This window comes from Camellia sinensis, chromosome 1 (genome assembly GCF_055761805.1).
Source record: "Camellia sinensis isolate YWXY chromosome 1, ASM5576180v1, whole genome shotgun sequence".
NCBI lineage: Eukaryota > Viridiplantae > Streptophyta > Magnoliopsida > Ericales > Theaceae > Camellia > Camellia sinensis.
The window spans coordinates 25,029,953-25,046,858 of NC_138961.1; the positions used below are offsets into that span (position 1 = coordinate 25,029,953).

Consider the following 16,906-nt stretch of genomic DNA (forward strand, 5'->3'; position numbering starts at 1 on the left):
AAAACCAAAAAACCCTAAAACCCTTCCCAAACCAAACTTTTTAGCCCAGATTAAAATAGTCAAAAAAGTCAAAAAATCAAAAAATCAACCCACTTCCCAAACCAAACCTTCATTTGTATCCCACCACAAAACGACTTATACTTTACATATTTTTGTAATTTTTTTACTAAATCCTACCAGGCTGTAATTCACTCATTTTTTAATAAAGAAAAATAACAGCACTCTTCCCTCCAAATTTAAAACTAAAAAAACAGTATAAAACCACTCCCAATGCTTTCCCTCGTCTTCAGAATCGCCGTCTCCGATTCGAAAACCAATCTCTCTTTCTCACTCCCACTTGTCCTTCAATGGCGCCTATCGATCCACACTCGTTCACAGAGTCATCACACCCACTGGCCACTCACATCTCCCTCTCTCTCTTCTTCGACTTCTCATCTTCCACCATCCATTCCTCCGCTCTCCTCTCTCTCCCCACCCCCCACTCCGGCCCTATCTCTCTCGACACCCGCTCTCTCTCCATCACCTCCGTCTTCGACCCCCTCACCAAAACCCCTCTCCCCTTCTCTCTCTCCTCTCCTTCCGACCCCATCAAAGGCCAATCCCTCACAATTTCTCTCTCTAACCACTCCAAATTCTCCATCATCTTCACCACCTCTCCCTCCAGCTCCGCCCTCCAATGGCTCTCTCCGCCGCAGACCTCCACCAAGTCCTTCCCCTTTGTTTACTCTCATTGCCAACCCATTCACGCTCGATCTGTGTTCCCATGCCAGGACACCCCTGCCGCCAGGATCTGTTATTCTGCTCTGCTCAATATTCCGATCCACCTCTCGGCCGTCATGGCAGCCAAGCATGTCGGGCGCCGGAGGCCGGTGCCTGGAGACCCTGCAATATTGATTGACGATTCGTTGTGGTGCGTGTTAGTAAGAGTGTTTTGGTCCTTGTATTTTGTTGCTTTAATTTTTATCATAGTGAAAAATGACAATATTCGTGGACGTAGCTTTAATTTTGGAATAAATCTTCACTTTAAACTATTGGAGTTGAGTCAAGGAATTGATTGTTTAAGTTTGATTTAAAAATTTAACGAGTTTCAAAATATATTTAAGTTTGACTTACCGACATGATCTCAAATGAGTTTTTAATGAGTCGAGCACGTGTGACTTGATTTTTTATAGGGCATATAATCTTTTGAGTAGAGTAGGAGATTATTCGAATTTAATTTGAAAATTTAACGTGCTTGAATTCGTGTTCAAATTTAGATTATTTACCTATAAGTCTAGCGAGTTTTTAACAAGTCAAACTTGAGCAACTTGGTCACAGCTCCACTTGAAAATTTTGGCTTTTTTGATTTATTGTATTTGTATTTCTTGTCTCACTGATTTTGATTAGGTGTTCGGAAGGGAGAGTGGTGGAGGAGTTTGTGATGGAGCAACCGGTGCCGCCATACTTATTTGCCTTTGCAGTTGGGGAAATTGGGCATAGAGAGGTGGGGCCGAGGACTAGGGTTTACGCGGAGGCGGTGCCAGAGTTATTGGACGGTGCAGCGAAGGAGTTTGCGGGGACGGAGGAGATGATTAAGGTTGGAGAGAAGTTGTTTGGGAAGTATGAATGGGAGAGGTTTGATTTGTTGGTGTTGCCGCCGAGCTTTCCATATGGTGGGATGGAGAATCCGAGGGTGGCGTTCTTGACTCCGGCAGTGGTTAAGGGGGATGGAAGTGGCGGACAAGTGGTGGCACACGAGCTTGCTCACGGATGGACTGGGAATTTGATCACTAACAAGACCAATGAACATGTTTGGTTGAATGAGGTATCAAAATCTATTTGCTGTTATATTTCTCTGTTTTTCCTCTCCATAATCTGTTGAGGACTGTTTTATTGGACATTTTGTTAGGAAGAGAGAGTTTCTCACTGTTCTTGAGTCTGAAGGATCTAGAGCCCACACAGTCATGATCTAAACTGTTAAGATTTTTATATCATTTTTAATTACATAATTTAATCATATTTGTCTTCAGAAGAAATAGATAATTTGTTTTCAAAAATAACATTTGTGGTGTATTTTTTTTAAATAAGGTATATGATTGAAAGGATCATACGAATACAATTATAGGATAAATTTGAAATTTTTGTGAATAATTTACCCATTGAAACCTAAAAGATCAATAAATCAAATCATCAAAAATAAGGCCCGTGATGGACCCACAGACTCAGACTATCCTGTCTAGTCCACAACTTGAACTCTATTGGAGTAATTTGTTTCTTTTCTCATATTGTTTTGATTACTTCTAAAAACTAATCACAGAAGAAAATTGTAAATTTCTTTCCAAATTTCAAAACTTTATATTCTTAGAATATATGTTGAGATAGGGCCGCGTAGAGAAGAAGGATTCATGTAGTTGATCCCATTTGATGGGACTTAAGGTTTGGTTTGGTTATATGTCGAGATTTTCATGCTTCATAAGGATATGTTGTATGGGGTTCTTGGTTTGCTTGTCATACCTATTATAGATCTTGATTGTGTCCCCTTTGGCGCTTTTCATTAAAGTCTGCTTTTCATTAAAGTGAAAAAAATATAGGCAAAATTTCAAGATATTTGTAAGAAATAAGTGAGTGATATTAAGAGAGTAAGAGAAATTCTTGTTTTCTATGTCTGAAGGAGTAAGAGGGGACTCCATTTATAGGAGTTGTGTGATACAACATTATGATGAAAGTGGAGCATAAAATAAACTAAGTGGAGCATAAAATAAACTAAAGTAGCCGAAAGCAAGCAGCCGAAAGTGAGGCTGCTCTGGCATCCTATAACTATGTATATTTAATATATGCATTACATTGGTATAATATATACATGTTAATTATGATATAATACATTTAATATTAACAGCCCCCCTCAAACTCAAGGAGGACAAACATCAACCAACTGGAGTTTGGAGACAAGGTCAACGAAGCGGCCAGGAGAATGAGCTTTGGTGAAGATATCAGCAGGTTGATCTACAGAAGAAATCGGATGGAGATGGACTGTACCACGAGCGACGTGTTGACGAATAAAATGGCAGTCAATCTCAATGTGCTTGGTGCGATCATGAAAAACATCATTGTGAGCAATTTGAAGAGCACTGTGATTGTCACAAAAGAGATCAGTAGCACTAGAGAGGGTAACACCCATGTCAGCGAGGAGCCAACGATGCCAGAGAAGTTCTTGAGTAGCATCAGCAAGAGCACGGTATTCGGCCTCGGTACTGGAACGAGCAGTAAGAGATTGTTTCTTGCTGCGCCAAGAAATAAGAGAATCACCCAGAAAAAAGCAGAACCCAGTAGTAGAGCGCCGGTCAGTAGGATCGCCAGCCCAATCAGCATCTGAGAAAGCACGAAGCTGAAGAGATGAGCGGGCGGAATAATGAAGACCATGAAACAGGGTGCCTTTGAGATACCGAAGGATACGAAGCAAGGCAGCATAATGAGGGGTACGAGGAGCCGACATAAACTGGCTGACAATATGAACGACATAGGCAATATCAGGACGAGTAACCGTGAGATAGACAAGACTGCCAACCAGCTGACGATAGAGTGTAGCATCAGAGAGAAGAGTGCCATCAAGAGGTGTAAGACGACTCTGAGGTTCCAGGGGAGTAGAGGCAGTCTTGCAATCCGTAAGACCAGCACGTGTAAGAAGATCAGAGGTATACTTAGCCTGAGAGAGAAAAGAACCCGTAGAATCATGGAAGATTTCAAGACCCAAGAAATAGCTGAGAGGACCAAGATCTTTCATTTCGAAATGATGGCTAAGAAACTGTTTAAGGCGAAGAATACCATCGATATCATCGCCGGTGATAATCATGTCATCTACATAAAGTAAAAGCAGGGTGGTCCCTTGAGCTATTTTTCGGATAAAAAGAGCAGTATCATAAGAGCTGGAGGTGAAACCACATTTCTGAATAGTGGAGCTGAACTTGGCAAACCAAGCACGGGAAGCTTGTTTGAGACCATATAAAGCACGCCGAAGTTTGCAGACTTGATGCGGGAGATAAGCAGACCCAGGGGGAGGTTGCATGTAGACCTCCTCGAGAAGAACACCATTAAGAAAAGCATTTTTCACGTCCAGTTGATAAAGATCCCATTGGCGAGCGGTAGCAACAGCAATCAAGCTGCGAACAGAGGTAAGACGAGCAACAGGAGCAAAGGTCTCCTCATAATCAATACCATATTCTTGATTGAAGCCTTTTGCAACAAGGCGGGCTTTGTAACGCTCAATAGATCCATCAGAACAAGTCTTGATTTTGTATACCCATTTGCAGCCAATGGCAGTCTTGCCAGGAGGAAGATCAACAATGTCCCAAGTATGAGTTTTGTCTAAAGCCTGCAATTCATCAGTCATGGCTTGCTGCCAAAGAGGATTAGAGTGAGCCTCACGATAGGAGGTCGGTTCATAAGTAGAAAAAGCAGTAGAACCAACAATAAAGTCACGAAGACGAGTAGAAGGTTGGATTACCCGATGTGGTCGAGCAGAGGGAGGAGGAGCCAGAGGAAGAGACTCAGCAGGAGAGGAGGATCCCGATAGAGCAAGAGCAGGACCATCAGAGGGAGCAGGTGCAGGGGACAAACCGGTAGGCAAGGCGATCTCGAGAGAGGTTGGCAGGGGCGGGGGAGCAAACGGATCAGAAAACTCGAGAGAGGGTGGCAAGGGTGGTGGAGAAAGGTCATCAGAAAAAGGATCTGTGGAAGGGTCAGTAAAAAAAAGAGAGGGTGAGGGAACGGACAAACGGAAGGGAGAGAGAGAGGAAAACATTTTGTGTTCCCAAAAGACCACATGACGAGAGATACGAAGTCGTTGGGAGAGAGGATCCCAACAACGATACCCCTTATGTTCAATACCATACCCCAAGAAGCAACAAAGGCGGGAACGAGGTTCAAGTTTGGTACGTTCATGAGGTTGGAGAAGAACAAAACAGGCAGAGCCAAAGACTTTAAGGTTGGTGTAGGGAGGACGGGTGCCATGCAGACGCTCATAAGGAGTGTGATTCTGAATGACAGGAGTAGGGATACAATTGATAGTGTAAGCAGCAGTGAGAGCTGCCTCTCCCCAAAAATGTTCCGGACAAGAGGAAGACAAAAGAAGAGCGCGAGTAGTGTCGAGAATATGTCGATGTTTCCGTTCAGCACGTCCGTTTTGTTGAGACGTGCCGGGACAGGATCGATGAGGTTGAGTACCATGACTCTGAAGAAAAGAAAGAAAGTCAAAATCTTTATATTCCATGGCATTGTCGGAACGAAAAAGTTTAATAGTTTTAGAAAATTGTGTTTTAACCATTGCAGAAAAATTGTAATAAAGCTGTTTGAGCTCAGATCGATTTTTCATAAGAAACAACCATGTAAAACGAGAAAAATCATCTACAAAAACAACAAAATAGCGGGCGCCACCCATAGTGGGAGTAGGAGAGGGTCCCCAAATATCAGAATGGATGAGATCAAATGGTGCAAGAGAAACAGAGTCACTTTTATTAAACGACAAGGCAGGTTGTTTGGCAAATTGACAGGACACACAATCTAAAGCATCAGAACTTACAGGACCTAAATGACCACGAGAAATTAAAGATTTTAAACGACTAACAGAAAGATGGCCTAAACGACAGTGCCAAAGTTGAAAATGAGATAAAGGAGGAGCAGTGGTGGCAGTGGTAGGAGCTGTGATCTGAGAGGAATCCGGAACATGAAGATGGATAAGTTCGTAGAGACGTCCTTGCTTACGGCCGATCCCAAGAGTTTGCCCTATCCGAGGGTCCTGCACCAAACAACCAGAAGGGGAAAAGGTAATAGTTAGGCCATGCTCGCATAATTGACTAATGGATATAAGATTTAAGGTGAGAGCAGGCATAAGATAGACATGAGATAAAGATAAGTGAGAGGTGGAAACAGAACCAACATGACTTACAGATAGAAGAGACCCATCAGCAGTATGGATAGAAGGAACAGGAGAAGTAGAAGAGAGAGGAGTAAAAATAGTAGGGTCAAAGGTCATGTGATTACAACAAGCGGAGTCAAAGTATCAAGAAGTGTTACCTGCGGTGACAGACAAAGCAGGAGATAGAGGAGTACCGAAATTCTGCAAATTGTGAAACATGGCTTCGACATCTGTGTGAGAGAAGACTGGAGTGGAAGGATCTATAGGGACAGAGGCAGGTACATCCTCGGAGGCAGCAGCAGCAGTGCGTGGAGCAGGCATTGGTTTAGACGGAGGCCCAGAACGGTGAGAGTTGTTGCGGGAAAAATGCCCGGGGGAGGGACCATTGCGAGAGGCACGGGCAGGGTTGCGGAAGCAATCATGCTGGAGATGACCAGGACCAGTCTTGTTGCAAAACCGACAAAGACGAACTGGACAATTAACCAGAAGATGAGTCGATGGAAGACTGCGGTTGTGACAGTAGTTGCAGATAGGTGTCTTCTGTGGGGAAGATGGTGAAGGAGAACTTCGAATCTGGGGAGTAGCAAGAACAGAGTCCACAGGGTGGAGAGTACCAATCCGGGTTGCCTCTGACAGTAGTGAACAAGGCAGCATCCTTAGTACAATCCCAGGGAGGTTTAGAGAGAGCGAGCTGATCCCAAACATAATACATTTGGGAGAGGAAATCATTAATGGTTTGAGATGTGTCTTGGCGCATACGGTGAAGTTGACTCAGAAGCTGATATTGGTGAGCAAGGCCAGTAGTCTAGTAGCGTTCTTGTAAAAAATCCCAGATGGCTTTGGCTGGAGAGGAAGCAGAGTCAAGTTGGAACCGACCAAACTGAAGGCTGATAGAAGTAATAGAAGTATTACGGAGCCAAGTGATGATTTGATAGTTTTTGCTATCCCAATCCTCCAGACGGTCAACATATTTTGCAACGGAGTCCGTGGTGGCAGCGGATTCTGTGGTGGCTGGGATGGGTTTGCACACATCCCCAGTGATGATGCGCCAAAGTTTCTTTCCTTTGAGGAACCCAGACATAGCTTGTGCCCATAAGACATAGTTAGTTCCGTCAAGAACAACGGAAATAGGGTGGTTGGAGGAGTCCAAGCGATCCATGAGGAAAAAGCAGTACTATCGAAGCCGAATCTGAAAAATCTGAGGTTACCAGTGAATTCAGAGGGTCGAAATTAGTGGGAAATGAGTGAACGAACCAAAAAAAAGATGACCAGAAGGCACTAAATTGGCTGGTCAAAGTTGGTCAACAATTCTGGTCAAAGATGACGTCACAATCTGGTCAAGATGACGTCACTGCTGTGTCACAGGCGCGGCGCACGTTAGCACAGACAGGCGCGGCGCACGATAGCAGAGGAAGCAAGCGGCGCACGGAAGCAGCCAGGGCTGACGTCAGCTGACGTCAAAAACACGCGGCTCACGTTAGCAGATGAGGCTGCGGCGCACGATAGCACAGGGCAAGTGTGGGGCGCGTAGAGCGCGTCTGAGAGGCGAGGAGGCGCGTGGATGAAAGTTCTGGCGGCGCGTGGAGCGTCGGATGATGATAAATCTGGTGGCGTTGGATTCGTCGTGAGGAGACGAAGGTTCTGGTATGGTCCAATCTGTAATTCAGATAAGGACGAAATATGCAACAATCTGCTAAAAAATGCGATGCAGAAGAGACTAGGCAATACACCTGTGCTCTGATACCATGTAAGAAATAAGTGAGTGATATTAAGAGAGTAAGAGAAATTCTTGTTTTCTATGTCTGAAGGAGTAAGAGGGGACTCCATTTATAGGAGTTGTGTGATACAACATTATGATGAAAGTGGAGCATAAAATAAACTAAGTGGAGCATAAAATAAACTAAAGTAACCGAAAGCAAGCAGCCGAAAGTGAGGCTGCTCTGGCATCCTATAACTATGTATATTTAATATATGCATTACATTAGTATAATATATACATGTTAATTATGATATAATACATTTAATATTAACAATATTCATGTAATCTCTATATTATGCATTACCAAATAATGATTTTTGGTATTTTAGATTTTATGGTTAATGAAGTCATGATAAGCAAATGTTTGCTATGCTGTAGTTGGAGACATGTTTACTTTGGCAAATGAGTTTTTAAGCAGATCATTATACATTCCAGGGTTTTACAACATATGCAGAACGGAGAATTGTCGAGGCCATTCAAGGAGTAGACAAGGCTGCACTGAATATTGGAATCGGTTGGAGAAGTTTAGTTGAGGAAATGGAGAGATTCAAGGACAATATGGAGTTCACAAAGCTCAAAACAAATCAGGACGGAGTAGACCCAGACCATGTTTATTCACCAATTCCATACGAGAAAGGTTTCCAGTTTCTATGGTGCATTGAGCGACAGGTATGTCAGTTTGATCACAGTTCAAACCTTGGAGGTTTTTTCAATGGAGAATAATGTCCTGATTGCTTTTATCAATAATTTTCTCTGTTTTTTGATACTCAGATTGGAAGGCCTGCATTTGACAAATTCCTGAAGAAATACATTGCCACATTCAAGTTCCAATCCATTGACACCGACATGTTTCTGAATTTCCTGAAAGAGCATGTCCATGGAATAGAGATCAAGATTGATTTGAAATTATGGACCGAGGGCACTGGTATCCCTCCCGATGCCAAAGAGCCCGTTTCCAACATCTATACAAAGATTGTGTCACTGGCAAATGAGTTCAAGCTTGGAAGGATGCCAAGGGAGGATGAAGTTGCTGATTGGCAAGAACAGGAGTGGGAGCTCTACTTGGAGAACATACCCAAATCTGTTGAGGCTTCCCAGGTAGAGATATATTTATTTATTCAGCAATGATAGAGGGCCCGAATTTTCCAGGCTCGAATGGCTCGAATTGATCAAAATGACGTCGTTTTGGACACAAAACAACACAAAACAACGTCGTTTTGGTCAATTCAAGCCATTTGAGCCGCGAATATTGTGGCCACCAAACATTTTTCTTATTTATTTTGTTGAAATATGTTATTGTTATTGCTTTGACAGAAAATTGTTACATACTCCCCTAGTACTATATGGCTTGATACTCACACTAAGTACGTCATTTTTTGTCTCTTAACTACTTAATAAAGGTAAATTAATATATTTCACCCATAAAAATTTTCATTACGTGACTGGTTTGGAATACCAACGTAGGCAATACCACATGGTCAGGGTCGGCCCTGGCCTAAGGCCGGTAAGGCCCCAAAATTTTGGCCCAAAAATAGGGCCCCCAAATTTAGTAAAATATTATAGGCTCAATATTTTTTTGCTTATATTTATTAAAATGAAAAAATATATATATAAAAAAAAATGTTTGAGCCCAAGAAAAACAATACATATAATATATGGGCCTTATTTTTTTTTTTTAACCTTCTTTATCTATTAGATCTTAGTAGAATAAATAATTTTGTCCAAATTTTTTTACCTAGGTCTTTATCAGTTTTAATTGAATAATTTTTTTCTAATTTTTTTGCCCTAATTTTGTTTCATTAAATTGTTTTGTTTATAATTTTAATGATTATATGTGCAAGTAAATTTTTTTGTGACTACAAATAAATAAAAAAGTTATAACTTATCGTTTATTCATGATATTTTTTTTTCCAATGTAAGAGGACCTCATTTTCAAAGTTCGCCTTAGGCCCCCTAAACCTCAGGGCTGGCCCTACACATGGTGCTTCGAAACTATTGAATAAATTACCCTTATTTTGACAACCTTTGTGAAATTTTCTGTTTCTTCTCTGTTGTTTTTTACTTGAATAGAAGTCTTAAATCTATTTTGAAATATGGTAAAGTTGGTGACATGTTTGTTTTTGCTATGAAGGTCTCAGCATTGGATGCACAGTACAAGCTAGCTGAGTCAACAAACTATGATGTCAAAGTGGCCTTTCTCAAACTGGCCATTTTGTGTGGGTGCAGGGACTACTACACTGAAACTGAGAAAACTTTGAAGGCAAATGGGAGGATTTTGTACCCTCGTCCCCTCTATGCTGCACTTGCTCGACACAGCGGAAATGGAGAAGAGAAGCTCTTTGCTCTAAGGGTGTTCTCAGAGGCTCGCCACGGTTATCATCCGATAGCTCAAAGGGTCGTTGAGTCCATCCTCTCTAAACATGTGTAAAATGAAAAAAAAGTACTCATAGTCCCAGAATATGTGTGCATGTTATGCTCCTAAATAATAAGGCCATGTAAAATAGGATAGAAAGAGTCTGCCTTATCTCTTATTCAACCTATTGAGGTGTGTTGTGTTGGTTGCTATTATTAGTTTATAAATATCATGTCAATATGTTAAGTTAGTATTTTAAAATTAATGAATAATTAAGTTGTAAAATATTAAAGAACTATTATAGTTGTGTGGGTGATTTTCTGACCACACTACCCGCCTAGTAATCAGCTGGAGAGCACCGGCAGAATAGATGGCTTCAGCTCACCTGTAACAGAAAGAAAAGGCTCTGGCGGTGGCTCTTCCACCCGGGGCCACTCCGACGATCAAGTCAGTATATCTTTCAAAGATAATCAAATGCTAAACTTACTATTCAAAGCATAAAGCTGCGTACCTTAGACCCACGGAGGTGCCTCTTTTTTATAGTCAACATAAACCTAGTCCCACTAGAAGCCTAACTTCTATGGACTCCTATTTAGTACTTACTTTGGACTCTTTAGGAGATAAAGATAAATTCTCTAAGAGTTTTATCCTTATCTTGGCTAAGTCTTCTCTTTACTCTAGGACTCTTATCCTTTATCTTTTATCCATTTATCTCGGATTCCAATATCTTCGGAGACAATCTCGGCGAAGCCGAGATAACCTCGGTGTCACAACCTGGACACGTGGCACCTCGGCTGACACGTCGGCGTCACCTTGCCACGTGTTGGTATTCAGAAAATACATCCCCACAACTGCTCCCTAGGTTCTATTACCTCGGCATTCTGAGGTGATGGAACCTATATCTGTGTTTTCTTCCAGTAAATCGGCTTAAAGTTTGATAGCCGAGATCATTCATTCTGGCCGATATGCTTTCCCTAAAAAATCAAGATTTTTAAGGAACTTCTCACGCGCATGAGTTGTCATGCACTTCAACCCAACCGTTTTATACATACTTTCCCCACTTATTGGTTCGTACATGTGACGCGCTTGTTTGCCACCTCTTTTCTCACGTGCGCCGTCTGACGCCCTCGTTCTTCTAGGCGTATTGATTACTTTTGCCGCCATTTCTGTTTAATCAAAAACTTTTTTCCCTTTTTCTGTCTCTTCACTTTTTCATTCGAATCCCTTGCTCTCTCTCTCTAGCTTTCGAAATCCTCCATTGCTCAAGCTTCCAAAGCTCTGCAACCTCCTCCGTTCACCCCTACCGGCGAGATTTCCACTGGTTTTCTGCTTCTGAAATCGTCGTAGGACATCGGCTAATCCCTTTCCGGCTTTCCCTTTTTCTGGTAAGCTATTGTTCCTTTCGTTTTTAGTTCCTTGATGTTTCTTCTTCTTTTGCTGTTGCCATTACTGTACTGTTTCAAGCTCTTTTAATTTATAAACCGTACATCCGAATGTATTCATCCATGATTTTGCTTTTGCCCATATTTTGAACACACGCACTGTTTTACCACATCTTTACACTTTTGCCACTGTTCTTGGCCATATACTCTTGTATTCTTCATGTTCTTGATAGCCCATCTCAATTCTTGTTTCTGAAATTTCGTTTTTATTTTTTGTTTTTTGCATCTTTTCTAGATTCTTGCTTTCACTCCGTGTTTCCATAGATTTAGGTCTTGGGATTTGTTTGTAGAACCCATAACTTAGGAAAAAACTGAAACCTGTACCTTCCTTACTGTTTGCCGAGGTCCCAATAACCTTCTAAAAACATTTTTTGAGACCCACCTTCTAAGATTAAGCCGATATCATGGGTATGTGGAAACATAGGGTAAACACCCCCTCCAAACTAGAATACTTTAGATAGGAGTTTGAAATCCTAGCCGATGTCAATCAGAGGTTGGCTAGGGATGATGACTCCATCATGCCTACCGAAAACTCCATGCCCTTCCCTGTAGTCGCCTTTATAGAGTGTGGACTTCGGCTTCCATTAAACATTCTCTTTCGTGAGGTTCTCCATTACTATAAGTTGAACCCCATACAATTGGCAATCAATTCCTATCGAATGATCTTTGGTATTATAGCCCTAGCTAAACGGGAAAACGCTAGGATCACCCTTGCTGACATCCAATATTGCTATACCATGTGTGGCCTTAACTTGAAAGAAAAAGGCTACATTTATTACCTTAAGCCAAGGTCCACAGAATTCAAAATTATAACCGACCTCCCAAACTCCAACAAAGGGGCTGGAGATGATTATTTCATTATCTCGGGGAATTGGGAGTTTGCCCCAAATGAAGACCTTCACCTCTTCCCTCTCCCACGATCAGTCTTTATAAAGGGTAATGGTAAGAGCCCTGCATTCATACTTGCTTTACTTTTAAAGTCTTCTATATTTTATTTGTTTCTTGATGTCTACTTTGCCTTTACTTTTGCAGTTCTGCCTCAGCCGCCAAAAAATTTTCGCCAATCCTTTGTTCCCAGCAAGGATTTAAAGAAATTACTAGACCTGCCAGTTCAGAAGCGAAAGGCCCCCCTGCTTCTCAACTTCATCCCGACATACAAATCAGCTCTCCCCGACGTCCCCAGAAAAAAGAAGAAGAAGAGTTTATCTCCACCTTCTGCCACCACTCCACAGACTGCATCCACATCTCGGACAGATCAGGGGTCAACATTTGATCCAACATATCAGCCATCTTCTTCAGCTCCATACTTGGTTTCAATTGCAGAACGAAAACGTCGGCGACGACTTGTCTTAACTCCCGAGATGGGTTGCTCCAAGCCTGTCGCAAAAGATCTTCTGGCCAGCATTCCATCATCTGTTGATGAGCAGCCAACCCAAACCCTTCCTCCATCGAAGCCAAAGAGAATAAAAAAGGCCTAACCAAAGGCTAAAGTTACTCAGACTGAGCCTGAGGATGCTTTGCTTATATCAAAGTTAGCTGAGAGCGACAAACCTCAACCCTCTGCTGGGAAGAGGCGCTCTGAAACTTAGCCATCAGAATCCCCAAAATCCAAAAAGCCGAGGTCTTCTTCCGAGACGACTTCGGGGTCCAAACAGAGCGGTGCCCCTTGGACTCCAAAAATTACTCTGGAGGACAAGCCAGTCCTGTCCTCTGACAATGCTGATGATATCAATGTCGGCGTAGCACTCAGTACAGCTCTGCTTCTGCCAGGGGACTTGGAACGAAATGTTGGTTTTAGCGAGTATGAGAATTACGCCCTGATGCTGCAGCACTCCGTTCAGGTAGATGTCTTTTATTTGGTAATCGTCCTCTTTCTTACTTTTAATATTTTCTAACACTTTTGTTTTCTTTCAGGCCATCCAGTATGCTCACTCATTTTCAATGCAGTCTTTCAAAAATCGGGAAAGGCTTGTTGAGATGAAGAGGGAGTTCTCTTTCCTCCAAAAGACCAACAAAGGTCTTCAATTGAAGATGAAAAAACTAGAGGACCAGGCCGAGGCTGCAATAAAAGCCCAGACTAATGCCGAAGAGAAGGCCGAGGCCGCTGAAGCCATCAGGAAAGTGGCTGAGTCTCAAAAGAGAGAGGCCGAGGAAAAGATGGCCCAAGCTGAGAAAGAGCTTCAGGAAGCCCTGGCCACCAAAGAAGCTGAAATCAAAGAAGCCAATGAAAAGGCATATTCACAGGGTATGGCCGACGTCACTGAGGCCTATGAAAAACAAGTGAAGGAGGCATGCAACAAGGGTTTCACCCTTGGTTGGATGTCCCTTTTTAAAAAGCTTAATATTCCTGATGACTCTCCTTTGCGCAAGGTTGACGCCATTCCCTTGCCATTTCCTCCAGCCCCAACTCCAAGTGAATACGTCGGCGAATCTGATGCTGAGGATGAGGCCGAGGAGGAAGAGGACGAGGCTTTGATTAGAAAATCCAAAGACCCTGATGAGACCAAGTCCCCTCCTCAGAATGAGCAAGTCCTAGACTTGACTCAGGACGATGAAGGTGATTTGGTTCCCATAAAAGCTGTTCCTGAGATTGTACCAGCCGACGTCCCTTCTGAGGTCAAGACAGTTGAAGAAACTCTTCAGGAAATTGACGCCGAGATAGCGACAGAGAAGGAGGCCGAGGTGGTATCCGATCTTCATTCTCAACAATCTGGCAGAGAGGAGTCTTAGTTTTAAGTCTTCTTTTTATTTGTATTTTCTTATTTCTTTATTTTAGGGAAGGATGTATGTTCTTTGTATGGCCGATGTGCCCCCCTTTTTTCTTTGAATGTTAATACAAGGTTTCTCCTTTATTGAATGCTTGTACTTCTGTCTTGTCTTCTTTGTCTTCATATGATTCTATACTTAGAATATTCTACATATATGTACTCATTCTTCTTTGTATAATTTTCTCGGGGTAACATACCTCGGTTATGCCAATCTGATGATATACCTTGGTAATTTTCTTGTTTTTGGTTTATCTTCAACTTGTAAATTGCTACAAATTTCAACAAGTGAAGATAGTCAATTATTTCGGCTTAACTTCAACTTGTAAATTGTTACAAATTTCAACAAGCGTTAAGCATTATCTTGGTTTAACTTTAACTTGTAAATTGCTACAAATTTTAACAAGTGAAGATAAACAATTATCTCGGCTTAACTTCAACTTGTAAATTGCTACAAATTTCAACAAGTGAAGATAAACAATTATCTCGGCTTAATTTCAACTTGTAAATTGCTACAAATTTCAACAAGTGAAGATAAACAATTATCTCGGCTTAACTTCAACTTGTAAATTGCTACAAATTTCAACAAGCGTTAAGCATTATTTCGGTTTAACTTCTACTTGTAAATTGCTACAAATTTCAACAAGTGAAGATAAACAATTATTTCGGCTTAACTTCAACTTGTAAATTGCTACAAATTTCAACAAGCGTTAAGCATTATTTCGGTTTAACTTCTACTTGTAAATTGCTACAAATTTCAACAAGTGAAGATAAACAATTATCTCGGCTTAACTTCAACTTATAAATTGCTACAAATTTCAACAAGCGTTAAGCATTATTGTCTTCTCTCTGCCCCCAATGTGAACCTGAGTTCTATTTGGATTCTCATTATTCAGAAACAATCATTATGCATCTTTTATCAATTCACAAGTCTTTGGAGAATTCTGCTAAGATTTTATTGATGATCTTTGGCAAAAAATAACAAGGAACATCTAATGAAAGAAAAATTTCAAATTACAAGTGTTCCAAGGTCTTGTCAATGCTTTGCCTTCATTATCTTCAAGCCGGTTGTCACGACACCGTAACCGGCCAGTAATCCGAGATTACCGAAGGCCTGCAGAACAGTAGAATAATAAAACAGAGTACAGGGCCTGGCGGAAGCCAATACAGTAAATAAATAATGTCCATTGAGCTGTGACAGTCTGCATGTCAAAAAGATTTTTCATGCATTCATACATACAACAGTACAGTCTATACAATAATTTACAGTCACACAGTACAGGGACCTAATCCCTTGATAACAGTACAGTAAACATTCAGTCTATACAGAACAGTAGACGGTACAGAAGGGGGAATTGTAAAACACCCCGAAGCCTTAACACGATAGGCTCAGAACCTCGCAGTGAGGCACAAAGGCTGGCTTGACAAAACTGGAGTCTAACCCGCGCTCCTAGCTCCGATCTGGTGGCTGAGCACATACATATATATATATATAAACAGTGAGCTAAAGCCCAGTGAATAACATGATGCGTAAAGGGTTTAAGAATGAATGTCCTTACAGTAATGAAAACAGTCCATTAAATCAGTATTTCAGTCAGTACAGTCATATGTGGTACATCCATTAGCATAACAGTACAGTAAACAGTAGGTCTTAAAAGACCGAACAGTAAATGATGGCCATCAATCAGTAAACAGTAGTGGTTCCACGAGGGAACCGACAGAGATCTCTGTAACAGTAACAGTCAGTAACAGTAGTTGCTAAGGATGCCACAATACAGTTCAGAATAGAGGGCATACATTCATTCAATTAACAGTAACAGTTCAGAAAGCAGTGCAGTTCAATTGTTCAGAAGATAATCATTTTGAACATATCTTTACACAGTTGTTACTCACAGAGTTTGGGTTACAGTATGCTAGAGCGTGCCTCCCCAGTCGCCAACCCTACACAGTTAACAGATTGAACACACACTAAGCTACACAGTTGGGAGATAACATAATTTAACCCCTAATGCCTCGGTGTGTTCTACATCTATCCTCAACAGGATGTCTTAAACTAGGCCTAAGAATGCCTAGAATGGAATAAGGATGCAAAGATGTGATCAGAAGACTGTTTCAAGATTTTCAGAAAATAGGGTCCCGCTCGAGCGCAGGTTTCCCCGCTCGAGCGATCATGTGACAAAGGTACACGCTCGAGCGTCAACTTTCCCGCTCGAGCGTATTGTAAAAGTACTGGATGGGTGAAATCCCCGCTCGACGCCTGCTCGAGCTTGAGACATGACTCCGCTCGAGCGCCCAATCCTCCGCTCGAGCGGAATGTAAAACAGTGCAGAGATACTGGATGCTCGGATTCCACGCTCGAGCGGCACTTCTCCCGCTCGAGCGGAAGTGCAGAATCTGGGAATTCCAGATTGCACCTCCAAGCTCAAACTCGCATTCAAATGCATCAAAACCGATCCTCTTGGGCCCATTTTCTGGAAAACAGTTATAAACACATAGAATAACATGTTTCAAAGCTCAATTTTAAGAAATCAAAGCCCAAGGGTGTTTAATTCAAACTCAATTTAAACCATTTTTCAAGCACAAGATGAACATGCAAACATGCATGAATTCAAACCATTTTGAAGCTCCAATTTGATGCTCTAAGGAGCCAATTGATCCAAAAACAAGTTGAAAACATGGACCATTACAAAATTCTGG

The 16,906-nt window shown here is 41.7% G+C and overlaps 1 protein-coding gene across 1 annotated transcript; it reads left to right on the plus strand.

The window, feature by feature from the left end:
- Window positions 1–271: 271 nt before the first annotated feature.
- LOC114322590 (leucine aminopeptidase) lies at window positions 272–10,294 on the plus strand. The gene is made up of 5 exons (XM_028269931.2): window positions 272–910; window positions 1,387–1,804; window positions 8,085–8,318; window positions 8,421–8,747; window positions 9,781–10,294. Exons 1-5 carry the CDS (start codon window positions 348–350, stop codon window positions 10,075–10,077), a joined length of 1,839 nt encoding a protein of 612 aa, XP_028125732.2. The 5' UTR covers window positions 272–347; the 3' UTR covers window positions 10,078–10,294.
- The last annotated feature ends 6,612 nt before the right edge of the window (window positions 10,295–16,906 follow it).

Excerpts from the sequence above, each read along its gene's own strand:
- LOC114322590 (XM_028269931.2), top strand. The coding sequence starts at position 348 with ATGGCGCCTATCGATCCACACTCGTTCACAGAGTCATCACACCCACTG. Across the intron at positions 1,805-8,084 it reads AACATGTTTGGTTGAATGAG|GGTTTTACAACATATGCAGA; the intron begins GTATCAAAATCT and ends TATACATTCCAG. Across the intron at positions 8,319-8,420 it reads TATGGTGCATTGAGCGACAG|ATTGGAAGGCCTGCATTTGA; the intron begins GTATGTCAGTTT and ends TTTGATACTCAG.